Raw genomic sequence first — 27,469 nt, forward strand, 5'->3', positions numbered from 1 at the left:
CACTCCTCAGAAGCCACCCCACTCCCGCCCGGGGCCATCTAGCTCTGCTCCTGCCCCTCTCTCCATCCTCCTCTATGCCTGCTCGGAGTCAGGTCCGTTCAACACATTTCCTGAGCATCTCCTGTGTGCTCGGGGCTTGGATACGGGGTGAATCAATACAGAGAAGTGGGAGCCCCCACACCGTAGCAGGGGCGGGGCTGGGGCAAGCACAGACATGAGTAACATCAATATCCGTGATGCATCCAGCTCTGACACTTGCCAGCCTGTTACCTTGGGCAAGTCACTTCTCTATGAGCCTCAGTTTCCTCTTGTAACCTGGGGGTAGCAGTACCTCCCTGTGGCTTCATTGTGGGGATTTGATAGGAGGAATGTGAATAAATATGCCTGGTGCTTAGTAGGAGTTCAGGGGTGAATTCCTTTCCTTTTCCCATCCTACAGATGAAGGAGGTTTCAGGATTTTATAGGGAGATGGACAAAGTGCTGAAGGTAAGGAAGAGACTTAGTCCCATGGGATAATCTAAGGGACATGCTTTCGGTCAGCCAGTGTCACTTTCCCGGATTCTGGTAACAGTATCCAGTTTCTGTTTGGGGAACCTCACGCTTACTCTTAGTGCCTGGATGGAATTATTTGGAAAGAGTCAGTATTTTTCCAGGCTGTCAGGATGCAAGCTTGACATCATTTTTGCCAACACTTGGACCAACATGGAGGACAGTGATAGAGAAGTGATAGAGAGAAAGTGATAGAGAAGGAGAGATAACTGATTTCATCACTTCAGCTGCTGGATGAACGGACCTGACTCCTGAAGGCGTCCCCTGGATGTCTGGAGCCAATGCCCTCTTTTTTCTTGCTTTTTCTTCAACGAGTTAAAATGGTATTTACATTTTATATTGCTTAAAGCATAGTCATGATGAGGACTGGTGCGACTCCTTGGGTCCGGATCCCTCTTCCTCCTAGCAAACTCTGCACCCCTGTCACCACTTTTGAGCAGCCTACCCTGACTCCTCCTTGGATACATTGCAAAGCTGCAGGGTTGTACCAATAAACTTTCCACCAGAATGGGAGCAGCGCTATGTCTTAACAATCTCCGTGTCTCCAGTACCCAGTACAACGCTTGGCATGTAGTAGGGGCTCGGGAATCCTTACAAAATGCACCATTGGTCTTAAGTAGCTGGATACGCGAGTCATGGGAGTGGTAGTAAAGGGTAGTAAGCTGATAAGAGCTTGGGCTGAGGGGTCAGACCCACTTGAATTTGGATCTTGGCTCCTGTACTTACTAGCTCTGTGACCTTGAGCAAGTCACTTAATCTCTTCCAGCCTTGAATTTTCTTTTGGGGAGACAGAGAAAACAATAATCAACTCCTTACAAGGTTGTTCCGAGGGCTAGGGAGACAGAGTTTTAGTTCCTCAACAGAGAGCTGCGAGTGAAAATGCAAATGTGCTCATCTTTCTCCACCTGGGTGGACAAGATGGGGGAGGCGGGGACTTCTTCATTCCCTTTCTCCCCTGGGATGGGTTCCTGTTTCTGTGGCTTGTGCCAGTGCCTCCTTCCCTGTCCCCTTACTGCAATGTGCTCATTGACCCCTCACATCAGAAGGGTGTGGCTGAGGCTGAGTTACAGTCCCTTCTGGGGCAGAGGGGCACTAGAGGCCAGGGTCAGGCTCTGGGTTAAGTGTCGTACTTCAATGATCTTGTTCAGTCCTCTCAACAAATGGGGAGACCAAGGCACAGAGAGTAACTTGCTCAAGGTCACATCCATTAGTAAGTTTCATTTGAACCCAGGTAGTCTAGCTCCAAGCCCCTTTACTGAACACGCCACATCTGGAGGGAAATGTTCAAAAACCAAGCGGGAGTCATAGGTATAGCCACATGGAGTCCCCCACTCCCAGGCCCCATCCCGGGTCCACTTGGTCCAGCCAAGGCCCAGCCTCCCAGCTGTGATAACAATGTCTGGGTCTCAATCCCCACCTGGTCCAGGGGCCTGGGTTGCCTCTGGCTGGACCTGCTGGTTCCCATGACCAGGCCATGCATTTAGCAAATCAGCACAGGCTCCAGAGTGAGGGGGTAGGAAGTGTGGGGTGGGCCATGGAGGGGGCTTGAGGCTCAGCAGGTTTGGAGGGCCCCTCCTTGGCCCTGGCCTTGAAGGTGAGAGCCCATTCTGTGGGCAGAGGGGAAGAAATCCTAGCGTCACTCACTTTGGAGGGTCCCGGAGCATGCTCCAAGCCCTTGGCTGCCTGCCAATGCTGAGCCCCTGTTTCCTCACTGATCCCTTCCCCCTCCCTGAAGCCCCACCCCATTGGGAGCCTGCACTCTTGGCAGTATTTTATTTCAGCACCCCCAATCCCTGAGACCCCTCCTAACTAAAGTGTAACATGGCCTAGGCCATGCCACACCCCTCCGCTGGCCTCCCCACTTCTCTCTTAGCCAGAGGTGGCTTTCCTGTGTAGGTAATGAAACTTCCGCTCAGGCCTCTCACTCCTCGGCCAGTGTGGCGCTGGGGCTGCTGGGCGTCATGGAGCGTTCTGGGGTGAGGGGCACATCCAGGTTACACTTAGGAAGCATTTTCCACTAAGTGTTCCTGGCAAACTTCCCAAATGTTGTCAGAAGAATGGACTCAAATCTCTAGAGCTCCAGCAATCTGCTGTGCTTTTCTTTCTCTTTCTCAATCCATATTCATTTTCATACAAACTTTGTATTCTTTTTCCTAAAGAGGGCCCTTAAAATTGGACTGGCTCTGCTTACAATCCATTCTTCATACTGGCCAGACCATCCTGCTAGGTCATTGCATGTGGTCATTGTAGCACATGCCCCACCCCCCCACCCCCACCCCACACAGCTCTTCTGTGGCTCCCATTGCTCTGTGGTGGGGGGTGCTGTCGCACAGGGGACCCTGCTCGCTGCGCCATTTGTCGTGCAGGGTCTCCGCTCCCGCTCCCCACATAAGAATGCAGGACACGGTGAGGCCAAAAAGGAACACCCACGGAGCCATAGATAGGGGAGTCATATCACTATATTCTCACCGGCGGCATCCGCCTCTCTGTAATCCGCTCTTGCCAGCCCCCATTCTCTTCTGCTAGCGTAGCCACAGCAGTTATATTAGTGGCCAATGGCTTACGGGTTACAGCTGACGGCCATCTGATCACAGTTGATGGCCATCTGATCACAGTTGATGGCCATTTACTACCCGAGCCAGCACCTTTCTATGTGAGGCCGAGAGCCTGGAAACTGTTTTTTGGGGCTTTGTCCCCACAGGTGCCAAACCCTTATTGTGGCCAAACCCTATTGTGGCCTGGTAATTCCACCCCAGCCCATGTCTGTGACAGCATCTCCCACCCCTGTGACCTTCCAGGTAAGACCTGCCTGCGCTTCACCGCCATCCCTTGGCCTGGGAACTCCTCTCAACCTTCAGGTTTCCGTTTCAACAGCTGTTTCTCAGCGAGGCCTCCTTGAACCCCAGACCACGTCACACACCTCCCAGCACCTGGCTCTTCCATCAACAGTGACTGCACCTGTGTGAGCTAACTCCGCTCTGCCCTCAGAAGTCCCCACATCCCATCCACCACGTTGTTCAAGCCAAAAATCGAAGGGCCCCGGATTTCTTTCTTTCTTTCAAGTCCACATCTAATTGATCAGAAAATTCTATCAACTCTTCAAAAGACATCCAGAATCCAACCACTGCTGGCCACCTCCGCAGCTACCACCTTGGTCCAAGCCCCTGTCACCTCACATGGGTTATTCCAAATATTTCCAAGCTGGTTTATTGTTTCTACACTTGTCTCTTTTAAAAACAGCAAGGAGAGAAGTCCTTTAAAAATGTAAGTCAGATTATGTGCAAACCCTTTGCGGACTGCCCACTGCAGGGAAATAAAATCCTAACCCTCACGTGGCCCTGAGTGGTGGCCCCCTGTCCACCTCCGTGATGCTCCAGCCACACAAATTTCCTGCTGTTCCTAACATTCCCCCAGCACGTTCCTACCTCAGGACCTTCACCTGTGCTGTTCTCTCAGTGGGGACATTCTTTCCTCAGCTCTTTGCTTAGCTGGCTCCCTCAGTCCATTGAGGTCTCCTCAGAGAAGCCCTGTGTGGAAGGCAACTTCTAAGATGGCCCCCAAGGATCCCCGCCTTCTGCCACACGCCCGTGGAATCCCCTCCCCTCCCACTGGATGGGCTAGACCCAGTGACTTGCTTCTAACCAACAGAATACAACAAACACAGTAGGATGTCGCTTTTATACTGGATTACAAAAAGATTGTAACTTCTGTCCTGATTATTTTCTCTCTCTCTCCCTCACTTGCTTGCTCTGAGGGAAGACAGTGGCCATGTTGTGAGCTGACCTCTAGAAAGGCTCAAGTGGCAAGGAACTGAGGGAAACTCCGGCCAACAGTGGAGAGAAACTGAGGCCCTTGGCCCAAGAGCCCACGAGAAACTGAGTCCTGCCGATAACCATGTGAGCGAGCTTAGAAGTGGATCCTTCCCTAGACGAGCCTCAGAATGACATCAGAGCCTCACCTAACACCCTGACTGTGGCCTGTGAGAGACCCTGAGCCAGAGGACCCAGCCAACCGGCACCTAGATTCCCAACCCAAAAAGTGAGACAATAAAAATCTGTTGTTTTAAGCAGCTAAGCTATGGGGTCATTTGTTACGCAGCTTTAGGTAACAAATACACCCTTCACAACCCCAGCATCCCATCACTGTATCCCTCACCTGATGTTCAGTAATGACTTGTCAATGAATGAATAGGGAAAGGAATGCAAAACATCCGGAGAGACAATGCCACAGATCAGAAAAACCACAAGTGGGGGGCTCGGGAGGGAGGGGGCGGCTCACCCCAATCCCAGCTTCCCCAAAGGTTACCATCCCCTCTTAACAGGGATTGGGGTCTCTGGCTCCCACCTCTTCAGAAGGATGCTGGGCAGGGCCCAGGCTCCCAGCTCTCTCGGTCTCTGTGGGAACAAGTTCCAGACCATACCTTTTGGATTTCCTCTACCCTCTAGACTTCAGGCCCATTTCTCTTTGTTTGGTCTGGAGATTTGTTAAATGCCTCAGAGTGATCTAATTTTTATACCCTTGTCAGACTTTTCACAAAAATAATTTAGTAGATAAGAAAAGAATCCTATTCCAGCCCACGTGGCCCAATTTTTGTTTGTAAAACGGTCCCTGCGCCTATAAAAAGGAAAGGACTGCAAAGTCCAAGCCCTCCCAGCCCTGTCTGCACCAGGTCCCAGGCTGTGCAGGGGCCAGGAAGCTGGGGACACTTCCAGCAAAATCATCTGAACAGTTGGAACCTGGTGCCCACTCTGGGTCTGGCAAGGGGCTGACCCTGTGCCAACCTAACTGAGCCATTTCCTCCGGACTGGGGCAAGTTTCCTGTCCAGTAGGAACTGAGCCCACTCCCAGGCAGAGGGGGGCTGGGTCCTGCATTGGGGAGGGGGCCTCCACAGTCATGTCTTCCACTTGAGCTACTCTGGGGCTGAGAGTCTCCTCCTGGGGGTAGGACAAAGCAAGGGATCAGAGGTGGTGTTTGAGCTGTTGAAATCAGCTGAAACCAGCCCATCCAGCCTTGGGACCAGCCTGCTACCATGCCCCAGGTGTACCTCAAGGTAAGGAATGAAGAATCCTAGGCCAGACTCTGTCTGCTTTAAAGCAGTAGTCTTCAGATGACCATGGCGGCCTCTGCTGAGAAAAGGGACCCATCGGAGCCTGGAATCCTCCAAGAAACTTCTCTCCTCCTCCCTGGTACCTCCCCTGCCACTCTGACAACCTGACCCTACAACCCCGTGAAAGCCCCCTGGCTGGGAGTCTCCTTTGCCGCATGGGAACCCTCCTGAGAAAGGGTCCCAAGCTGGGGCCCTCAATCCCCATGGAACCAAGCTGCCCTGTGGGCCAGGAGAACATGACTGAGATGGAGCCTCAGGCTGCCCTGGACAAAAGGTGGCCAGAACCACATTCCAGAACCTGCTAGGAGTGGACCTGCCATATTTTTCATGCCCACCCCTGTTCGTTCCCCTGGCCCCAATTCTTCATTCAACAAGAAGAGGCTAGCAGGGAGCATGCAAAGCACTAGAGCTCTGGGGGTTTGGCCATCTGGATTCAAATCCTGACTTTGCCACTAACTAGTTGTGTGCCGTTGAGAACGTTCCTTAACCTCTCTGAGCCTCAGTTTCTGAATCTGTAAAAAGGGATACTAGTCCCTACCTCAGGGAATGGTACCTGATTCCCACATGATGTCATGTGATTTTCATGTGATATCATGTGATTATAGCCATGGGAATCACGTCAGAATAAAATGAGATCATAAAAATGCTCAGCGCAGGGCCTGGCACATGGTAAGCACCTAAAACGTGGCAGTTGTTCTGACAGGTTCAGAGAGGGGCAGCAGCCTACCCAAGGGCACAGAGCAGGTAAGCAGAAGCATTGGTAACCAACTTTTTCCCACACACTCTGTGGCCTAGAGCTGGGTCCTGCAGGGGACGTAAGGCTCAACAAGGCTGAGATGGGAAGCATCCTTACGGTCTTAGACAAGTCAGGGGCTGGGGGGGGCCCCCAAGAGCACCGACAGAGGCCTTTTCAGCATCGTGCTCCCTTCAGCTGTTTCTCAGCCTCGGAGGGGACAGGATGGGCACCGTCCACCTAAGACTGCAAGTGGATGCCAGACCACGTGGCCATCCCATCACATCCCCGTCACCCCCGGAGCCACCTCTGTAATAAACTCCTGACACATATCCCAGGAGCCTGCCCCAGCCAGAGGAGCTATTTGGTCTCAAAAAAGCACTTTTCCTTTCTGTGTATTCATGATTCTAAGCACAGGTTGAGAAAACCATCTTTATTGTTCATGGAGAAGGCAAGGGAGGCCAGTAAAGGGGGAAGCTGTTCTAAGGCTGTACTTGTCCCTCATCTCCACTCCCCCCAAAGGCACATCTGAGAATGCTGTGGGTCCATTGCCCACCCTGAGAAAAAGAAAGGTTAACCTAGTGGCCTCTAGGTGCCCCACTTTTGAGGGCCCCCGCCCTAAACCTTCTCCTCCACCTCAGGGGCTCCAGTGCCTGCCCCAAATTTCAGGTGGGGACCCACCTGCCACTCTGCCTCTAGGCAGCATGCTGGGGTCAAGGCCCCCAGGTGAGCCTGGGTGGGCCTGAGACAGACTGAGTCCTTGCTGAGGCAGGTCAGGAGGCAGCTGTCCCCTGCGGCTGGGCAGGTGCTGAGGACTGGGGCTGGACTGGAGCTGACACGAAAGGCTTCTGGGATGAAAAATCCTGAGGGGAGATGGGAGGAATGATGGAGGTCACCACCCAATTCCCCACCCCCTGGGGGGCCTGAGACCTTCATTTTTTTTCCCTTCCCTTCCCTTCTGCCTCCCCCCACCACTCCAGTTCAAGCTGTTGTTTCTCAGTCTAGCTGTGTAGGACACAGCTCCCTGACCCACGCTGGTATTATGAGCCTTGCGCTCCCCCTGGATGAGGCAGTTGGCCCCCAGTAGTCAGTTGGCTGCTCACAGCATCTCAAGGCAGTTCTCGTTGGCTGCCGCCCACTCGCTTTGGCTGCCGGCCACCCACGCTGGGCACTGGCCACTGATGGCAGCCCACGGCAGCCCACAGTAGCACACAGCAGCTCACACTATCCTCCCGCTGCTCACGGCAGCCCAGCTCCCGGGAGAGCTGTTGTTCACAATCTTAGCGGTAGAGGGCGCAGCTCACTGGCCCATGTGGGAATCCAACCCGTGACCTCCACGTTAGGAGCACTGGGCTCCAACAGCCTGAGCCACCAGGCCTTTCCCAGACCTTCATTTATCCAAGACTTTCCCCTGATGTGGGGCCTCTGGGGCACAGGTCAAAGGTTAACACCAGGTGGGAGGGGATTCCTGTTCCCCATCCCAAGAGAGGTTGCTCCAACTCTTAAACTTGGGCCTGTTGGGACTCCCAGGGCTGTCTGGAGCAAGGCTTCAGTGTCTGGGGGACACATGGGGTGGGGGTGCCCACCTGTATCTGGCAAAGGTCAAGCAGAGAGCGGACGCCCACCAGGCACCAGAGCTCGCCCAGCAGGGAGATGAGGATACCCAGGAGGTCCAGCCAGCGGCCGACGGTCAGCAGCAGCACGAACAGGCCGCCCATGCGCACCAGCACTGTCTGGATTTGGCTCTGCAGGCCGGGGTGCAGCCGCTGCTCCTCTATGGGGGGGGGGGCGGGGGGGTGAGGTGCCTATCACCACTTGCCCTCTGCACCCAGGGCCCAGACTGGTCCAGCTGGATTGGGGCTGGACCTCCCAGCTCCCCCACCCTCTCTAGTGTGAGCCCTCCCTTCCCCTCGCAGCCCCTCTCCCTTCCGCCTCGCCCCTACCCTCACTACAGGGCACCAGGCACGTCTGCCTCCCAGGCCTCACTGCCCACCTGCAAGTCTCCTGCTAGTGTGCTCCTGCTGGAGTCAGGACAGCACGCCAGCCTTGAGCCGCGGGAGTCGGCCTGACTTCTCTTGCCGGCACTCCCCCTCTGATCCATCAGTAAGCCCTGCCAAAGCTTTCTGACGAGCAGATCGCCACCAGAATGCACCTCGCCACTCCACTATGCCCCCTGGTTCCAGCCACCTTCATCTCTCATAGGAGCCTGGGCTCCTGGCTTCCGTTCTTGACCCTACAATTCAAGTGTCTACTCAGCAGCTAGTGACCTAAACACATCAGCAAGATGAAATCATTCCTATGCTTATAATCCTCCAGCACGTCTCGCTGCATTTGGAATAAACTCCAAACTCCTAACCTTGCCTACCAGGTCCTGCCGGATCTGACCGGTGCCTGCTCTCCAGCCTCATCTTATCCCTGAGTGGTTGCCCTTTGCTCATACCCCCAGCCATCCTGCTTTCCTTACAGCTCACCAAGCACGCCAAACTCATTGCCAGTTCAGGGCCTTTGCACTTGCTGCTCTCTGTTCCTGACCACCCTTCCTTGTCCTGCCACTTTTACCCCACCCCCACCCTGCAGCCAGGTCGTTCTTCCTAGAGCCCACATCTAACCAGGTCACTCTCCCCTGCTTAAAACCACACAAGGGGTTTTCATCAGACTGCCCAGCCTGACTGACGAGGGCTCTCCATCTGGCCGCTGTAAACCTGGCCAGCCTCATCCCCTCTCCATGCCCTTGGGGTGACAGCTGCACTCTGCTTTTGTCAGTTGTTTGAGGCTGCCAAGCTCTCTCTCACCTCTGGGCTTTGGTACACAAGGTTCCCTCTCCCAGGTTCTCCTTTCCTCCCTCTCCTCTCTCAGGGGGCTCCTGCTTATCCTTCAAGATCCGATTCAAACACCATCTCCTAGGGGCTCCCACCGCACGCTGCACCCTTCTCTGAGCTGCCCCACCTTATAGCCACCAGGCTGGACACTCTGCCTAAGGATGGCGGGGTTGGGGCTGACATGTTGGCCTCCCTGGAGTCTACTACATGTTGGGGCCCAGGTCAGACAGTGGGATGTGAATGCCGAGGGAATGCCCGGGACACTGCCCATAGCCCTTACCCTGCATGTAGATGACCAGCAGGGTGTAGCAGATGGTGAGCGGTGTCCAGAAGCGCACAGCCTCCGAAGTGGTCAGGAAGTCCCGGTTGATGAGAGCCACAGCTGCCAGGTCGCCCACGGCAAAGGCCACGGCCAGGGCACGGCCCAGCAGCCGGGGGAGGCCATGTGCGCTGGCCAGCAGGCCCAGGCAGACCCCACAGTAGTGCTGGCTGCTGTGCAGCTCGTAGAGACGACAGACGTGACGGCAGAGGCGCTGGGCGACTGTACTAAGCAGGGCGGCCAGCCCGAGGCCCAGCAGCAGGTTCAGAGTGCGGTGAGAGGAGCCCTCCTGCAGGAAGCTCAGGCCGCAGGTCAGCCCGCAGCCCAGCGAGTACTGGCAGAGCAGGTACAGCTGCAGCCTCTCAGTGCCCCGGGAGCCCTGGTGGGGGAGGTGGCAGAAGAGGGGCCGCAATGCTGGGCCTCAGCCGCCCCTCACCACGGGGGCATCAAGAGGGCTCTCAAGGTACAGACGCTCCAGGTACAGGAGGCTGGAGGCCGAAGGAACCCTGGGATTTATTCTCAAAGAGGGAATAATGGGATCATTGCTTCTGGCTTTACTTTCAATCCTGATTACTTCTTGGGACCTATGTACTTGCTGCAGGGTGGTGTCTCAGAGCCATGAAGACCTGGGTTAAAAGCCTGACTCTACTTTTTGCGGGTTGACCACCGACAAGCCACTCACCCTTAGTTTCCCCATCTGTGAAATGGAGATCACACAAACCTCTCTCCCCCGTGGTCATGAGCACAAGGAGCATGATGCGTGCGATGTATCTAACATACAGGAAACTCCTGATATCCAAGAGCTGCCTCTAGCATCTTCGTGGACTGGGGTCACGTCCACTCTGAGTGGAGACTGCCTTGGCGGTCACAGCCCAAGGAAGCAATCTGCACTCTAGTCTCAATCTTACAACGGAGGGTGGTGAGGAGACGAGATGCTCCAAGTGGGTCCAGCTTCCCAAGTCCCGGGGTGAAAACCAGGGCCCAGGGCCGGGCAGTGCACACCCCCCTGCGGCCTCACCTTGCTCAGGGAGAGCACTGTGGAGATGGCCCTGAGGGAGAACTCCAGCACCACCAGGGCAGCCACCCGGGCCCCTATGACGGTCAGGATCAGGGCCAGCCCGGCCAGATGCACAGTCTCCAGTGAGGCCCATCGGGCCCGCAGCCGCTCCTTTTCCAGCCGCAGCTCAGGGTGGCTGTGGGGCAGAGTGGGTGTAGGCAGAGGGGCAGAACCACCAGCCTGGGCCCTGGAGCGGGTGCAGGGGCCCCCAGCCACACTCCCTGGAGGGTGGGTGCTCTCCTGTCCCCAGTCTTCCCTCAGAGACCAGAGTCACGGCTTGGGGCCCAGGGGTCCCCGAAAGGGGCTGGGAGTGGGCTGGGCTGGTGGGCACTCACTTGACACAGCTCACAAAGAAGTAAACCTTCAGGAGGTTGTTCAGGATGGAGACTCCGAAGGCCCCGATGAGGCCTGGGGGGACGGAGGGAGGGTAGGTGGGCTCGGTAGGCTTAAGGGAGGGGCAGCCTAGGTGGTAGGAGACCCACGTGGGTGGGGTCCACGCAGCCCCGCCTGGAGCAGGTGCTGGGAGAGGGCGGGGAGGAGGCGCTCACCTTGCAGGAAGGAGTCAAGGAGGCTGGAGCCCCACTCGAGGGAGGAGAGGCCAGGGAGCCAGGAGGGGAGGGACGGCAGAGAGAACATGGCCGCTAGGATCCAGGCCCAGCCACAGCCAGCTCTGCACCCGAGAGACTGACGTCATGGGGCAAAGGTGTGAGTGGAGGCCAGAGGAGGAGGGGGTGGGAGGGGTCAAAAGCCCAGGGCAGGGAGGGGAGGGAGAAGAGCAGAGCCAGGGCCCTTAAACCTGCCATATTGCCCAGGTGTTGCTCATCTGACAACATGGGGCAGAGGGCATCTCTGGGGCTAGTCTCTGTCTCTATTCCTGCTCAAGTCTGGCGCCCACTTTTTTCGGCTTCTCTTAGTGCCTTCCTGAAGCCCCTGGCTTTGCCTGTCATCTCTTGTCCCCCAGCCTTAGGTCTGGGCTCTGCCCTCTCAGCCTAAGATCTGGAAGGGGACATCTGTCCCTCCACATTCCCAAGGTCAGGCTCTGCTTTCTCAGCCCAAAGTCTGGAGGACGGTGTCTCTCCTCCCACAGGCTGAGGTTGGGGTCCAGCTCTGGGGCCCTCCCTCCCCTTCTCAGCCACAGGGCAGCCCCCACTGACAGTTCTCGCTGTGTCCGCTAGGTGGCAGGCCTCCCCTGTCGAATTCTTCTGGATCCTCCTTTCCCAGACTGAGGTGGAGAGCCAAGGGGGGTTCGGGTGGGGGAGACCGAGGGAGAGAACCAAGGTGGGAGGTTCAGGGGTGGAGGAGATGAAGCTGCCTGCAGAGCAGAGTCATTGAAGTAAACAAAATAGAAAACTTTATTGTTTTGGAGTGTGTGGTAGGAGTGTCCCTGGGGAACAGCTTTTCCAAGACATGGGGTGTGTGGCGCAGAAGCTAGTTCAGACTGCTTGACCTGGCCAGTCCTGCACCTTCCTGGGACTCTGGTGTCCTCTGTAGCACAAATGTCAGTGCTGGCCTGGGACACACCCAGGCAGGGAGTGTGGCTACAGCTTGGGGGAAAGGCCAGGATGAGGACGCCTAGCTCTGCTACTCACCTGGGCATGGTACCTCCCTGCCCTGGGCCTCAGTCTCCTCCTCTGAACAATGGGCATCTCTAGGGCTCCCTTTCAGGATTGTCATGAGGCTTTGTGTGAATGCCCACAGTGCTGAGCACCTGGGGCCTCAGTAAAGGCCCTTAGTCGGTGCTGTGAGCTGAACTGTGTCCCTCCTCCAAATTCCTCTGCTGAAGTCCTAACCCGCAGTGCCTCAGAATGTGACTGAGGATTGTCATGAGGCTTTGTGTGAATGCCCACAGTGCTGAGCACCTGGGGCCTCAGTAAAGGCCCTTAGTCGGTGCTGTGAGCTGAACTGTGCCCCTCCTCCAAATTCCTCTGCTGAAGTCCTAACCCGCAGTGCCTCAGAATGTGACTGCATTTGGAGACAGGGTCTTTAAAGAAGTGATTAAGTTAACATGGGATCACTGGGGTAGACCCTAATCCAACGTGACTGGTGTCCTTATGAAGAGAAGAGATTAGGGCACGGACACACAGAGGGGAGACCATGTTGAGGACACAGAGAGAAGGCGGCTGTCTACAAGGCAAGCGGAGAGGCCTCAGGAGAAACCAACCCTGCCGACACCTTGATCTCAGACATCTAACCTCCAGAATTGTGAGGAAAGCACTGTCTCTTGTTGAAGCCGCCCAGTCTGAGGGACTTTGTTACAGCAGCCCTGGTGACTAACACAGCCTCACGGTGCCTCCTCGTATGGACGCCAGCCCCCCTGTCCTGTTTCCTGCCAAGGGCACAGTTCTGGGCAGAATGCTCCAGTCCTGGCACTGCTGCTTCAAAGCTATGTGGCTTTGGTCAAAGCACCTCACCTTTCTGTGCCTCAACTTCCTCGTCAGCAACAGAGGATTTTACTGTGTCACACTGTTGTTTGAGGACGAAGTGAGCAGAGGCGTGTAAGAGACCCAGCTCGTGGTGACGCTTGGGAGCAGTTATCATAGCGATGAGGAGGCTATGGGACAAGGCAACCCCACACAGAGAAGGAAGGGAAGAGAACTTTCTGGAGAACAAAGAGGGTGGTGGTTTGGAGCAGGTCGGTGGGCCACGGGGCTGGGTTGACCAGAGCTGTCCACACTCTCGTCAGGCCTGTGGCAGGGCTGGGGCCTGTGGCCAGCTCTGAGACCACATTCCCAGCTGGCACCAGGTGCTGGGCTGCTCCACGATGCCAGTTAGGTGCCCTGGTGCTGGCTCCGCCCAGCCAGTTTCCGGAGCTCATCCCAGAAAAGCATGCTGAGGATGGTGTGGGGGCCCAGGCGCAGGTAGGCGGGGCCCAGACCCTTGTAGAGCGCCAGGGGGCCCTCCAGCCGCCAGATCTTCACCAGGCAGTCGGCAAGGCCCCTGTACAGCCGGCCCTGGGGACAGACGTGGTGGGAACCATTACAGGGGCCATGGGGCTCGGGCTGGCACGACAGGGTATTTCTGTGTGGGGGCGCTTCTGAGGCATGTCAGAAAAGGCACCCCCCTCAAGCTGGGCAAATTACAGAGAGGGCCCTTTGGGTTGTGAAACGATAAAAGGGGTCCCTTCCTCCAGGCAGCCACAGCACCACGCCGGGGTCTCAGCTTGGCTAGTGGCACACGGGTGGATTTCCTCCCTAACAGCCTGCAGCGTGGACACGATGGCCGGTATGCGTCTGTGAGGACATGGCTCAGGCCTGGATTTCAGTTCAGGCTCCTCCACTTACCAGCTGGGTGACCTCAGGCAAGTCACTGGTGATCTCTGAGCCTCCTTCTCATCATCAGAAAAATGAAAGTGGTTGTGAGGACAGAATAAAACCCAGACGTGAAAGTACTTAGCACGTGCCTAGGACACAGATGCCCAGCACACAAATTGAATTAATGTGATTGCAAGTATGTCACATACCTGTGTGCCTTTGGCCTGTGTGTGTGTGTGTGTGTTGGGGGGATGCGCTCCAGCTCCCTACATCCTCACCACCTGGTCCCCTGCTCACCCTGCCAGCTCCATCCACAGGCTGATTGTATAGCCGCGTGCTGACCACATCGAAGGGGGTCATGACTGCAACCACAGCTACGCTGCTGATCATGCCTCCAGCCAGGGCCACCAGCCAGCTGTCCTCTGGGAGCCACTGTGAGAATGGTACAGGCAGCTGACACCTGCATCTGCCCTCCACCCACCTTCCCAGCACCTGTGGGCTAGAAGAGCTGGGGGAAGGGCAGGAGACAAGGCCCCTCCAGCCATGCCCCACCCCACAGCTCTCCCCACGCCAAGCTCCTTCACAGCTTCACGGTACACTGCTGACTCCCCACTCCTGCTGCGCCCAAGGTCATCAGGGGCCCGGCTGTCACCACCCCCTGGGATTCCTTGTGTGGGGGTCCAGCTGGAGATGTCAAAGGGTGACTTGGGTCTAGACAGACAGGGAGAAAGAAGGCAAATGGCCCTCCTCACTCCTGTGTGTCTGTGGGCACAGGTGGCCCTAGCCCTCACCTGTTGCTCCTGCACCCAGGTCTTGGAAGAGGCGAAGGTGGCCAGCTGGGCAGCAGAGCCCACCATGACTCGGGGCACGGCCCCGCCCACGCCCCGCCACAGCCCTGCCAGGCCCTGCTGTCGCCAGATGGTCTCCATGGCACCCAGGATGCTCTGCGGGGAGAGGGTGCAGGGTCACAGGGCAGCCCCTGCCAGCCCAGGAGCCCACCCAACCTGGGGAGCTCTGGGAGTGACAGTCCCACCTGGTGGTGATGCTGGTGCCCCACGGCTATCGCAGCCACCGTCTGAGCCTGCAGCTGAGTTTTGACCTGTGAGAGCAGAGGTGACAGAGGGCTGAGCGTGCGGGGCATCCCTCCTGTGTCCTGACACCTGCAGCTCCAGGAGCGCACGCTAGCGGCTGAGGGGGCGTGTGGAATAGCGCTGGGATGAACCTCTGGAGCTGGCCTGGATCTGCAACTCGAGTGACCTCAGGCAAGTTACTTAACCTCTGGCCTGTCTGCTTACCCTTGAAAAGCTTTTCTGAGGACTGAGTGAGAGGATAATGGTACCGCGTCCAGCCTGGGATGCCCGGCCCTGGCTCCGTGGAAGCTTTATTCTTAACTTGCACAGGCCACACAAGTGACCACGCCGGTTTCAGCCGGCACACCTCCTGCTACCCTCTGCCCTTACCCTGGCTCAGGACCTGCAGGGCGGGGACCCCAGGGGAGCGCTGATTGATGATCCATGATAGGGCAAGGCCCTGGTGCCCTGGGGCAAGGGACAGATTCCAGGCCAGGGCCAAGACGTTCTAGGGAGCAGCTCCACCCAGCGTGCCCTGCAACCTGTCCGCTGAAGCCAGCCTGGAAGCTTCGGAGCCCCAGAGGGAACTGGGACACTGGGCAGTGGAGGATGGAGACAAAACTCACCAGGTAAGCAGGGCTCCCCACGAAAGCTCCCAATGCCCCAGCCACAGCACCTGCAACCACAGTGCCACCTGGCTGCTGGGTGATGCCAGCCTGGCAGGCGAGGCTGTAGCAGTAGAAGCGGACGCCGTTCATGAGGCCCTGGTAGAGGAGGCCGGCGGCCAGTCCCTTCTGCAAGCCGCATAGCCCGTCTTCACGGGCCACAGCGGCTACGGAGGCCACGAAGCCCCGGTAGTGCCGAGGGTAGGTGCCGGGGGCCTGCAGCTCCCCCTGCAGCTGCAGCCGCGTCTTCACCACCTCCAGGGGGTTGGTGAAGACGCAGGCCAGGCAACAGGCCGAGGCGCCCAGCACCAGGTCCACAGCTGGGGCCACTGTCTCCATGTTCTTGCCAGCGTCCGGCTGTGCCCAGCCCTGGAGTGGCAGCACCTAAGCTGTGTGCACCCCCTAAGGGCCACAGGGCTGGAGATCCAGGGGACCTGGGGCCATGTCTGGAGGACAGGGATCCAGTGGGACAAGCCTGCCGCTGCCAGCCGACCGACCCCTGATCGTCTCTGATCTGTCTTGTCTTTGCAGTCCCCCTGCTCAGCTCAGCTGCCTGGCTGGGGGCGCCTGGGACACACCCCCGCCGGCTCTGACCAATCGCAGCTGCTTCTGTGTTCCACACCTCCCAGCAGGGGCGGGCCAGACCCTGGGATCTGGGGGAAAGGTTACCTGGGACCAGTGGGAGATTGAGGGCGGGGAGAAGGTGCCAATCAACCGAGACACCTCCTCTTGACACTCTTGTTCTCTGGCCCTCCCTGGGGCAAAGGGCTGGTGCCGCGCCCCACCGCCGGCTGAGTCAGGGCTGCTGCAGCTCAGAGCCCAGGGCATGGTGCAACTGCCCGGGGAGGCTCCTGGCACAGAGAGCCTGGGCAACTGAGCAATTGCCCCACTCCCACCCCTGCTGCTGTCTATGTGACAGCTCCTTTCCCGGCCTCAGTCTTTCAATCTGGGTCCCACAATCTATGGTCCCACTGTCAGTGAGAGCAGAAATAGAGGACTGATCCTGAATCCCAGGCTCTGCTATTATGTGTGACCTTGGCAAGTCACTTCCTCTCTCTGGGCTTTAGTCTCTCAAGTTGTAAGACAGGAATACTGGTACCCACTTCAGGGCTTCTTTGGAGGATTAGAGATGTATGAAGAGCATGCCTAGCATAGTGCTTCACCCAGTAAAACGTGGCCCCCACCTCGCCGGCCTGGAGGCACCCTGGGGAAAAATAAGGGCCGTCACGTCTCAAGGAGTGACCAGTGGCTTTGGTGGCTTACCTGGTAAGGACTTGCCCCCCAGTCCTACCCTCCTCCTGGTGGGAGCCCCTCCTGGGCTGTGTCTCTGGAGAGCCCCAGGCATGGGAAAAGCCCTTAGTGCCTGGTGAGAAAGGACCTTCTCCCCCTGGGGACTGCTGTCAGGCACCAGGCTGCTCAGGTAGGGGGCCAGCACCACCCTGCCCCCCTTGGCCTCTACCCCCAGATCAGTTTTCTCCTGCCAGGGCCACCCTGCACCACCCACATCTCAGTCAAAACCAGAGGCAGAGCCGCCCTACCTGGAACCCCACCTTTGTAGCTCCACACCCACCTCTTCCTGTGTCCACCCCTTTCCTCCCAGGTGTGAGGCGCTGGAAGTCACAGTGATGGATGGCTCGAGGGCTTCCGAGCTTCCCCGGCCCGGCAGGCCAGGCACCCTGTGGGTGGCCTCCAGAGCAGCGACTCAATAAGAGGCGATGGGAACGGCTTCAACTCTTTTGGGTTGATCCCGACTGACTGGCATTTACCCCCGAGCTGGGAAGGTGGCAGTGCCCCCCTCCGCCCCGGGCAGTGGAGACATGCCCCAGGACTGGAGTTGCCCCGGCCCTGGCCACTGCAGGAAACAGGAGGGAGGGCAGACCAGGAAACTTCTGGGCCTGAGCTCCTCCCGCCAGCCAATGCCATGGGGGCCACAGGAGACCTGGTTCCCAGTGTGAGCACAGGGCAGCCGATGGAACATGTGTGGGTCTTCTTTCTTGAAAGAAGGACCAAGTGGCCTGAGAAGAGGGGTTGGAGTTCTCCCACCTCCACCTTGGTCAAAAAAGGCCAGTGATGTCTTGGCAATATAACATGTCTATTTTATTTAAAAAACAAAACCCAGACCACCTAACCCCTTCCCCCAGAGGGCCCTTGGGAAGGGCCCGGCTCGAGCCAAGCAGGGGATGGTCAGGAGGCACCAATGTGGACACCAGGCTGGTGGGCTCCACTCCTCTCCAGGCCCTCCTCCCTCCCCTTTCCTCCTGGCGAAAGCTGACAGCCTCATTCCTGGGTCCACGGGCACTGCCAGGGTCGGGGAGAGACAGGAGCAGGGCGCCATGGACATGCAGCGCCTCCTGGCAGCCAGGGCCGGTCTGGCCCCCAGCCCCCGACCCTGGAAGGCAGGCAGCAGTGCATTTGGGGATGGAGTTAGTGATGAGGAGACATGCACTGGGACCTTAGTGTCCCAGTTTCCCTACACAGCCAGGTAAATGTTCAAAAATGAACAAGGATGGCTGGGCACTCAGAGCCCCCAGGGCGGCCTGAGCCTCTGCCCGGGCCCCTGGCCCAGGAGAGGAAGAAGGGACTCAGGCCCTCCCAGTCCTTCTGCTCCCCTCAGAGTCCTATTGTTCTCATCGCCACCTTGAAGAGATGGCGTGGACTGAGGCAGTGGCCCTGGGGAGGAGGCTGTGCAACTACAGAGCCCATAGGGCTCGGACCCTCTGCCCCCGGGGCTTTCCAGTGCCCACCTGCCGGCAGGATGCCCAGGGGTGTTGAGCACCCATCCTGGATCCCTGGGAGGGGACACACCCTGTCTCAAGCCCCACTCGGTGGTTCAGCCGCCTGGAGCGGGAGGGGCTGTGGAGGGGGTGGAAGCCTAGCCCCGAGCTGCACAATGACACAGCGATGACAGTGCGCGCTGCTTGGCGTGCCTCGCTCTCCTGCCCCCCCAGGATGGCAGCCGGCACCGCCTCAGCACCAGGGGTCCCGGGAGGCTCTGCCTCGGCAGAGGCTATCGCTGCGCTGCCAGATGCTGTGGATGAGGCTCAGGGCGTCCTCGAACTTCTGGTTGGAGGCTTCCTGGATGGCCTTGTGGGGGAGGTCCACCTGTGCGGGGCGTGCAGGGCACCTGTGAGGGCCACGGAGTCCCTCCGCACCGGGTGCAGCCTGGTCCAGGGACTATGTCCACATGCTATTCTCCTCCCTTCCAGGAGGGGCTCGAGTGGATGACGGGGTGGTGCTCACTGAGCCTCCTCCTTTCGGGAGCGCCCCAGCTCTCAGGTGGGCCCCACACACCAGGCCCTGTGCTCTAGTCCGCCCGCACCTGAGTGTCCTGCCTACCTGGAAGGGCTCCTTGCCTCAGCCCCACTGGAAGCACTTAATTTGTGCTTTGAGTGGAACCGAGGTCAGGAATGGTGTTTCCTGGGTTCCACTTTCCGCTTTCATCTCAGACTCCCTGGGAGTCAGGGTTGCCCTTTGGTCCTAAACGCTCATGTCTGTCCCAGAGCTACAGGTACAGTGCTGTCCCCAGGCCAAGTCCTGCCGCGGTCTGTGCCACGCAGAGCTCCTTTCCCGAGGGAATGGCTCCACTCCACAGGGCCCTGGGCAGCTCGGTACCTGGTAGATGGTTTTCCACCCCGAGTTCAGTGCAGACAGGAACCGGTCCAGTTCGGAGGTGCAGCTCAGGTAGATGACCCAGGGAGGCAGGGGCTGCTGGCTGTCCTGGGAGAACTCCTGGGGAGAGCAGGGCCAGGTGAGCAGACGCAGTGCTCCTTCCTCAGGGCCAGCCTCCATCGCCCCCGACCCGGCTCACCAAGACACAGTACTCCCTGCCCGGTTCCGTGGAAACGGCGCTGATGTCAGCCAGCTCGGCTGTGCCCAGGGAGCGGAAGAAGCTGGTCTGGCAGTCTTCATGGCATGTGAAGAGGCGGTCGTCGGTGATCACCAGGCAGCAGGGGATGCAGGGGCTGGGAGCTACCCCCTGGGGGGTGACCTGAAGGGCATGGGCAGAGGGGCTCCCGGTGCTGCTCCATCCAGGGGCCCAGCCCGCCGCTGGCCCTCCCTCCAGAGGTCAGGCAGGCTCCGCCCACCTCAGGAGCACAGGTGGGGAGGCGGTGACAGGGGCCCTGACGTCTAGGGTTCACTCCTGGGCTGTCCTCACAGGTGGCTCCCTGACTGGCATGGGTTTGAGGAAGGGACGCGGGATGGGGTCAGGAGGCCGGGGAACGGTGGGGCAGAGGGGCTCACCCCTTTGGACACCGCCTGGCAGAGGTATTGCATCCAGTCGGCCATGTCGGCCTCGTTGTCGGCGCTCAGCTCCAGGCAGGGCCGGTCGGCAAGGATGACCTGGAAGGCGTGGGGCCGGTCCGTGGTGTTGGACCTCCGACAGCCACCGCACTGCTCCCCCCTGGGCCAGAGGACGGGGGTGAAATGGAGTGAGGAGGCTGGGGTAGCTCCAGGAGTGTGAACACGGGGCCTGCCCCGCAATGCCACGGGCTGCAGGGCCCTCTGGCTCTCCGGAGCGGCTTATCGCTGCTAGGCAGCCTGCTCCTTTCTGTGTAACACCTTTTGTGTCCAGAATCCTCAAGATCCTTCTAGATGCCTAAACATGGCCAGGTGACGGGTGAGAATCAGCTCTTAGCTCTGGCCCTTTCAGAATCAGTGCACATTCATTCATGTTCCCTCTACAGGCCCAATGTTTTCTCCAAGTACCGTGTTTCCCTGAAAATCAGACCGAGCCGGACCATTAGCTCTAATGCATCTTTTGGAGCAAAAATTAATATAAGACCCGGTCTTATTTTAATATAATAGAAGACCCAGTCTTATATAATATAATGTAATGTAATATATAATATGTATTATGTATCTATATGTATAGATAGATAGACAGATAGATATATAGATATGTATATATATTAGGACCGGGTCTTATATAAGACTGGGTCTTATACTAATTTTTGCTCCAAAAGACGCATTAGAGCTGATGGTCCGGCTAGGTCTAATTTTCGGGGAAACATAGTATGCGTGTGTCCATCTTCCCCATCAGGCCAGGAGCTTCCCAGGGAAGGGACTGCCTCCCAATCAGATTGGACCCTTTCTAGCCAGAAGCTCTTCTTGCTTCCCTGAGATGAAGCCTCCCCTCTTCCCATCCCTGGGGTTCCTGTAGCCCTCAGCGCTCGCTCGGCAGGACCCAGGGCACACTGGCCGGGGTTGCTGGATGGAGTGGGGCTGAGAGGCCAGGCTGAACTGACAGAGGCAGAGCCAGCTAAAGGCAGGGACAGCAGAAGCCCTGGGCCCCAGACTCAGGCGGAGCCTTGACCTTCAGGTAGCGATGCCAGACCCTACCAGCTGCCCCTCCCCATCTCCCGGGATACTCACCCCATGTTCACCGAGAGCAGGGGGATGACATCAGTGCGGTCGGGGTACTGGTAGAGGATCCCATTGCTGCAGGGGTACAACATGCAGGGGTGAGGCCTGTCCCAGAAACGGGACCAGGCAGAGCCCAGAACCCTGGCACTCCCCACAAACTGGGGCCATGAACCCAGAGGCCAAGGAGGCCAGGGGCCTGTCTTCTGTGGAAGGGAGGGTGAAGAGAGAACTGCAGACGGACAGCAGTGAGCACTGCTCCCTCAGCTCACCTGGGGACAGCTCGGTGCAGCCCCAGCCCAGGTCTTCGCCTAAGGCATTCTAGGTGGGCTTCCTTGGGTCCCAAAGATGGCTGGCTTTACAGAGAAGCTCTGATATCCTAAGCCCTGTGGAGGAGGGAGCCAATGCCCTCTCCTCAGTGACTTGCCGCAAAGAGCTCCCTGCTGGGGACCTGACAGCCCAACTACCTCAGGGCCCAGCCTAAGGCCAAAGCTGCAGGGATTCTTACCTGAGCACCACAAAGCAAGTCTTCCAGTGCTCCTTGCCCAGGTACGAGGTGCCCGCCTTGTAATGCAGCATGCCTTCTTTGGTGATGGCACCCTCGGGGGGTGAGCAGTGGCAGGGGACAGGGCCCAGGGACTCATCCATGGGGTCCTCCCAGTGCACAAGCCCGTAGAAGCGCACAGTAACAGAGGTCGCCTGGGGAGGGGGCAGAGGACAGAATGGTGAGGTCTGGGCCAGCACCAGGAGTGGCCGCTGAAAGAGCAAGGAAACACCCCACGTGGGGGTTTGGAGATAGGACCTAAGGAAGGGGGGCCCCTCCCAGGTGGATGCTGAAGCCTATCTATTTATACCTCTTGACCCTATACCAGGGCTGGCGTCTCAGGGACGACACCACCCCTCCTCCCCAGGTTCGTACCTCACACTTAGATTCCTGGGCCACGAACTTGGCCAGTGCCAGCTTCTCCATGGTGGCATCAGTCAGGATGCTGGGGTAGGGTGGTTCCCGACAGCCTTTGATCATGGCTGACTTCAAAGAAGTCAAGAAGAACCTGCACAGGGAGTGCGGTTTGCTGTCAGAGGCCTGGGGGCCCCCCCACCCCTCAAAGACACAAGGCTTACTGCCGAGGGCTCCTGGCCTGCAGGGGACACAGAAACTTGGGAGAGGGGCCTGGCTGCAACCAGAGCTCAGGGCAGCGGGTGGGGAAATGTGGTGGGAGCAGACCTCGGTCATCCACTGGAGACTGGGAAAAGGCCTAACTCTTCCCAATGGCCAAGGGGCTTTGGGTCTTGCCGGCGAGGACTTGTATAACAATGCGTTCTCATCCCACGCACGTTTGTATGGAAGTCTGTGGGGCTGGCCAGGCTCCAGCAGCATGGCTTGTGCTTCTTCCCAGGCCAGCCCCCTTCCTCTCTGTAGGTCACTTAGGCCGAACACAGGTCAGTCGGTCAGTGTGCCTATTCTCTTCGCTGCCTCTCTGCCCAGATTACAGGTCCCACAGGGCACACATCTCTGTTCTCTACTTCTTTGTATCCCACTTTTCACCCTCCACCCCCGAGGATGAGCAGTCCAGGGCACAGCCGCACCAGCTCAGTGAAAGGCAGGAAGTGTCACTCACTCAGCTAGGGCCACGTCAGCTGTGTCCAGCAGAAACTGCTTCCGGCGGTTGGTGCATACCAGCTTCACTGTCTGCTGGTCCAGGCCCACCTGCCAGAAACCACACCTTCACATGCACACGGGGCTTGGCGGCTGCCTGGCAGAAGAGGCAGCCATGGCCAGACTGAGGGCCGCTGGGGAGGGAGGAAACCCACCCTGGGGTTGCCACGAGGGAAAGCTCCAGAGACCTGGGACCCTGGCACGAGTTAGGGAGGGGCGGTCAGGAATACGGCGGACGAAGCGGCGTCTTCAAGCTTGGTTCTTATCCTCAGTATCATGTACAGAAGCTGCTCACAGATGAGCTGGTGCCCAACCCCAGAGGCCGTGACGGGACAGGCCTTGCTCTGCAGCCCTTAGGGTGAGTGGCTCCGGGAGCCCTGCCCTACAGCAAACACCAACTGTGGGGACTGAACTCACCGACACGTAGTCCAGTTCATTGTAAGACACGGCCTCTTCCACCAGGTACGGCTTCTCCGTGGCCCCTGGGAGGAGACCCCGATGTCTTAGTACCTGCGCTGGCCTCTTTCCGCCCTCCCGCCCCAGTTCCTAGGACCTGGCCCCTGTCTTTGAGAAGACCCGTCCATGCCCTGTGACCTGAAATGAGGGAGGAGGACAATGATACGGGTGCTCATGGAGGGAGGCCCCAGGCTCATGTCTTGGGGCTGCTGGGAGTGCAGGCAGTACCCTCCGTGGGGAGCACTTCCATCACCACACGCCAGGGAGCCGAGAGACACTTGGGCTGTGGGGGGGCTCGGGGAGGGGGCACAGGCACCTTTCCGGAGCAGGTAGACGTAGCAGTCTGTGAGCAGCACGTACAGCAGCTGCAGTGTGCCCTCCATGTGCCCCGTGCTCATCCGAATCATCTGCGGAGCCGAAGCAGACAGGTCAGGCACTGCGGCTGCCGGCCCTTCCGGGCAGCACGCTCCCCTCCTGAACAGGCGCGGGCCCGTCCCACCTCGCCTTGCCCTGCAGTTGGCTCTCACGAGTTCTCCAGTTCCTGGGACTTACTCTGAAGAGCTGCTCCTCGTTTTCTCGAAACACATGGATCATCAGCAGGAGTAAGTGATTGTTGTCTACTCTGTGGAAGGGACAAGTGTGGGGAGGACAACGTGTCAGGCTAGGGCAGCAGTGGGAGAGGTGAAATAGGCACCCGGAGCGGGTACAGGCACCCGGAGGGGGTACAGGCACCCGGAGGGGCTACAGGCACCCGGAGGGGGTACAGGCACCCGGAGGGGCTACAGGCACCCGGAGGGGGTACAGGCACCCGGAGGGGCTACAGGCACCCAGAGGGGGTACAGGCACCTAGAGGTGGTAAAAGCACCCAGGGGGTACAGACATCCAGAGGGGGTACAGGCACTCGGAGGGGATACAGGCACCAGGACGGGGTACAGGCACCCAGAGGGGGTCCAGGCAGCCGGAGGGGGTCCAGGCAGCCGGAGGGGGTCCAGGCAGCCGGAGGGGGTCCAGGCACCCGGAGGGGGTCCAGGCACCCGGAGGGGCTACAGGCACCCGGAGGGGGTACAGGCACCCGGAGGGGCTACAGGCACCCAGAGGGGGTACAGGCACCTAGAGGTGGTAAAAGCACCCAGGGGGTACAGACATCCAGAGGGGGTACAGGCACCAGGACAGGGTACAGGCACCCAGAGGGGGTACAGGCACCTGGAGGGGGTACAGGCACCCGGAGGGGGTCCAGGCACCCGGAGGCGGTCCAGGCACCCGGAGGCGGTCCAGGCACCCGGAGGCGGTCCAGGCACCCAGAGGCAACGCAGCTGTAGTGGTTCTGCCCCCAACCAAGAGCCAAAATGAGGGAGGGGAGGATCACACTCCCTCCTACCTCCCAGCCCAGGTTAGGTCTCCCGGGAGTTAGGCTTAGTTTACTTGGAGGACAGATACCTAGTGTCCCCTGCTTCAAGGACTGGGAGCGTCTCTCACGTGAGGGGCTGACAGCCTTGCTCACCTGAACTCCGCCGAGTGGGTCATCTCAGAAGGGCTCCCCTGCCCCTCATCCACCCCCGAGTCCTCGGCGCTGCTCAGACACGGGCTGGGCTGGTCTCGCTTGAGCTGGCAGAGAGCCTGCTGGGTCCTAGGCTCTGGCTCAGGTACAGGCCTCTCACCGACCAGGGGCAATGGGGTGTCCAGTTCCTGGGTCTCTGGCTCCTGGGCCTCCCCCAGGGTGTCCCCTAGGAGCCGAGGTGCCTGTCCCTCTCCTCCTCCTCCTCCCTCTTCTTCTTGGCCAGCAGCCGCAGGGCTACCAGGAACATGCAGCGGTTGGCAAGGCCCTGCAGGGTCATGGTTGCTGCCACCTGATGTAACAGTGCTTGGACTCTCGACGGTAAAGCGGTAGAAGTCCATTGGGGCTGGAAGCCCCTCACTAAAGTCGCAAGATGGTGGCCTCTCCGGGGTATCCCCCGGAGAGCCGGTCCGAAAGGACTGGTCTGGAGGCTCGATGTGTGAGCACCAGGTGCGAGGGTCCAGCTGCCCGTTGAGCTGGTTGATGACCTTACTCAGGGGCTGTCCCAAGCGCTCCATGGAGGTGTCCTTCATTTCAGGGATAAGCAGGCCCACCTGGCTGGGCTCTGAGCGCTCGCTGCTCTCAGCTGTGCTGCGGGGCCCCTCTCCTTCCCCCTGGGGAGAAGCAAAGGTGGTGTCTGGTGAGCCCTGCCCAAGGCCTGGGCTGCTGACACAGCTGTCGCCATGCCCCATCCTGGCACCGGTGTGCTGGGTAGAAGCTGGGTGAAGTGGACTTGCTTCCTCATCCGATCTGGCCTTCTTCTTCTTGCCAGTTTTCTTTTTCTTGGTGACCCTGGGACAGAAATGATGGGGAGAAATGAACATGTGAGCACGGCAGTCGTGAGGGAAATTAGACCGGTGGGGATGGTCACAGAGATGATTGTGGGCATGTGCCCTCTGAGGGCACGGCCAGAGCGTCCAGGGTCCTGGGCAATGCGGGGTGTGAGGCCCTGTGCCGGGGTGGGGTGGGGTGCGGAGGCGCCATAGTGGCTCCGGCCCCACAGAATGGCTGGCAGAGGCAGGGACCAGCCCGAGGTGGCATAGGTAGCAGCGGCCACAGGAAGTCATCAGCAGGTCCTACAGTTCAGCTGGCTGTGGTCTAGGGAACACAGGCCATAGCTTGTCAGACCAGAGGCCCTTCTACTCAGCCCTTCCCTTAGGATGTGAGCAATGGACCCTGAGCTGACCTCACTTCCCGTCAGGTATCATCATGGACAACTCAACCAGAAATGTACTCAAAGTCTTTGGGGCTCCAACTCCTGGCACCCACTCCCTGGTTCCAAGTTGGCTGCAGTCGGCCTGGCTAAGCAACCCCGGGCCTGAGCGGCTCAAGTGAACTAGCCTGTGGGAGTGGGAGGCCTGGCTCTGGTCACGGGCCAGCAAGCCTCTGGGGAGGTTGGACACACACGTCTTCTTTTCAGTGCGGAGAATTTCAAAAGCAGGAGCCAGGAGAGGTCAGGGAGCCCATGAGGTTCTGGGCCAAGGGTTTCCCCACTTGTCACCCATCGCCTCCTCCCTTCAATGTCCCTGTCGATATGACAAAGATACTTTTCCTTGAATGAGCCACACTGAACTAGAATTAGTACAAATCTCAGAAATCATGCATTAACGTCCAAGAACTCCCTTGGAAAGAAGCCCAGTCTGAAGGTGCTTTCTGGTCCTGGATGGATGGGACCCATACCCCAGCAGCCTGGGCAGGGCCCCAGAAGCTGCCATGGCTGTTGCCTGTGTCCTGTCTTCCGGGCTTGGGCCTGCTGTTTCCTCTTGCTCAAAGTACTACCAAGGAGGGGAGGGGTACTCAGTCTTCAGGAAGATGCCCAACTGCCCTCAAAAGGGTCCCTGTCTGTGTAGACTAAAACGTGATGCTAGGAATGCACACGATGGGCACGAGGGTGCTCACCCAACTTCTCTTGCCCCTCCCGCCCCCTGACCTGATGACTTCGAGCTCTGTGCAGGCATCTGACAGGTCTGGGGTGTGGGGCTCCGCCTTCTCCTGAGAGGCGCTGTGCACAGGGGTGGTGTCAGAGGAGGACACAGTCTCTGCCTGGTCCTCATTGAAGGGGTTGTGGCGCTGGGTGGGACTCTTGGTGGAAGCTTTGCTGCTGGTCAGGTCTGAGGCAGTGGAGCGGGGGCCGCTGACAGTGTCTGTGAGGTCTCCATCTGGGAGAACAGGAAACAGGAGGCAGCCCATCACACACCATCTGGGGACCCCAGGCCCCGAAACCATGCCTTATCTCAAGAGGAAGGCAGGTGAGTTCCTCCCAGGGAAATCTGACTGGGGTGGCCCTATTTCAAGAGTAGAAGCCCCAACCCAACAGGACATGGGATTTGTGCTTTGAGAGCAACTTGGAAGGACTACCATCGTCACCATCACTGGGGGCTCTTGAGAGCCACAATTTGGCCACAGTTGACTTAAGAGCTCCAGGCTGAAGTCCCTCAGGGGCAGTGGCCACACACCCCTCGGGTTAACCTCGGAGTCCGCCATCCAGAGGATGTTAGAGGCTACCCGGAAACCCCTTTAGCACCACAAGGCACTGGCAGGCCTGACACACCCAAAGTCCTCTGAAGGGTCCCCCACTGAGGCAGATAAAAAGGAATAAAAGAGAGAACAGAGATCAGAGAAAATGAGGGGTACAGAGTGGGGGGCAGAGGCTGAGAAGATAGGGATCCCAAGAGGAGTGAAGAGCATGGGGAGGGTCAGAAAGGAACCAGAGCACAAGAGAAGACGTGTAGGAGACAAGGAAATTGTGTTGAGGGGCTGCCCCCCAACAGGTGCCTCATGGGCCCTTCAGCGGCTGCTTGTCTCCCTGACAACCCACCCAGCACACTCCAGGGGCAGGACCAGTGCTCCTTGGAGGGGGGTCCTGAGA

The 27,469-nt window shown here is 58.5% G+C and overlaps 3 protein-coding genes across 6 annotated transcripts in view; all 3 read right to left on the bottom strand.

Annotated features, from left to right (window-relative positions):
* Positions 1-6,805: 6,805 nt before the first annotated feature.
* On the bottom strand, positions 6,806-11,349 carry TMEM82 (transmembrane protein 82). The gene is made up of 6 exons (XM_081055402.1): positions 11,134-11,349; positions 10,921-10,993; positions 10,547-10,721; positions 9,490-9,907; positions 7,977-8,164; positions 6,806-7,253 (listed from the first exon to the last, which is right to left on the bottom strand). The coding sequence occupies exons 1-6, from the start codon at positions 11,219-11,221 to the stop codon at positions 7,164-7,166; spliced, it is 1,032 nt and encodes a 343-aa protein (XP_080911528.1). The 5' UTR covers positions 11,222-11,349; the 3' UTR covers positions 6,806-7,163.
* A 564-nt stretch (positions 11,350-11,913) lies between these two features.
* Positions 11,914-17,558, bottom strand: SLC25A34 (solute carrier family 25 member 34). Of its 3 annotated transcripts, none has more exons than XM_081055400.1 (6): positions 17,142-17,558; positions 15,533-16,775; positions 14,870-14,935; positions 14,628-14,780; positions 14,134-14,268; positions 11,914-13,536 (listed from the first exon to the last, which is right to left on the bottom strand). In XM_081055400.1, the coding sequence occupies exons 2-6, from the start codon at positions 15,908-15,910 to the stop codon at positions 13,354-13,356; spliced, it is 915 nt and encodes a 304-aa protein (XP_080911526.1). In that variant the 5' UTR covers positions 15,911-16,775; positions 17,142-17,558; the 3' UTR covers positions 11,914-13,353. The 3 variants fall into 3 exon arrangements, with proteins under 3 accessions (XP_080911526.1, XP_080911527.1, XP_080911525.1); XM_081055401.1 differs by lacking the exon at positions 17,142-17,558 and adding an exon at positions 13,867-13,910 and having other exon boundaries at positions 15,533-16,118; XM_081055399.1 differs by lacking the exon at positions 17,142-17,558 and adding an exon at positions 13,867-13,910 and having other exon boundaries at positions 14,046-14,268; positions 15,533-16,118.
* An 86-nt stretch (positions 17,559-17,644) lies between these two features.
* The window catches only part of PLEKHM2 (pleckstrin homology and RUN domain containing M2), a 36,411-nt gene continuing 26,586 nt past the window's right edge, over positions 17,645-27,469 (bottom strand). For both annotated transcript variants that reach the window (XM_081055398.1, XM_081055397.1), the window contains 13 exons: positions 26,531-26,759; positions 24,547-25,392; positions 23,598-23,667; positions 23,362-23,452; positions 23,007-23,071; positions 22,552-22,640; positions 21,852-21,984; positions 21,441-21,631; positions 20,945-21,010; positions 19,814-19,973; positions 19,380-19,559; positions 19,184-19,300; positions 17,645-18,673 (listed from right to left, as the gene is read on the bottom strand). In XM_081055398.1, the coding sequence (XP_080911524.1) occupies positions 18,539-18,673; positions 19,184-19,300; positions 19,380-19,559; positions 19,814-19,973; positions 20,945-21,010; positions 21,441-21,631; positions 21,852-21,984; positions 22,552-22,640; positions 23,007-23,071; positions 23,362-23,452; positions 23,598-23,667; positions 24,547-25,392; positions 26,531-26,759 (2,372 nt within the window). In that variant the 3' untranslated portion in view covers positions 17,645-18,538. The remainder of the gene's footprint in view (positions 18,674-19,183; positions 19,301-19,379; positions 19,560-19,813; positions 19,974-20,944; positions 21,011-21,440; positions 21,632-21,851; positions 21,985-22,551; positions 22,641-23,006; positions 23,072-23,361; positions 23,453-23,597; positions 23,668-24,546; positions 25,393-26,530; positions 26,760-27,469) is intronic.

Source organism: Rhinolophus hipposideros (genome assembly GCF_964194185.1).
Source record: "Rhinolophus hipposideros genome assembly, chromosome: 8".
Lineage (NCBI taxonomy): Eukaryota > Metazoa > Chordata > Mammalia > Chiroptera > Rhinolophidae > Rhinolophus > Rhinolophus hipposideros.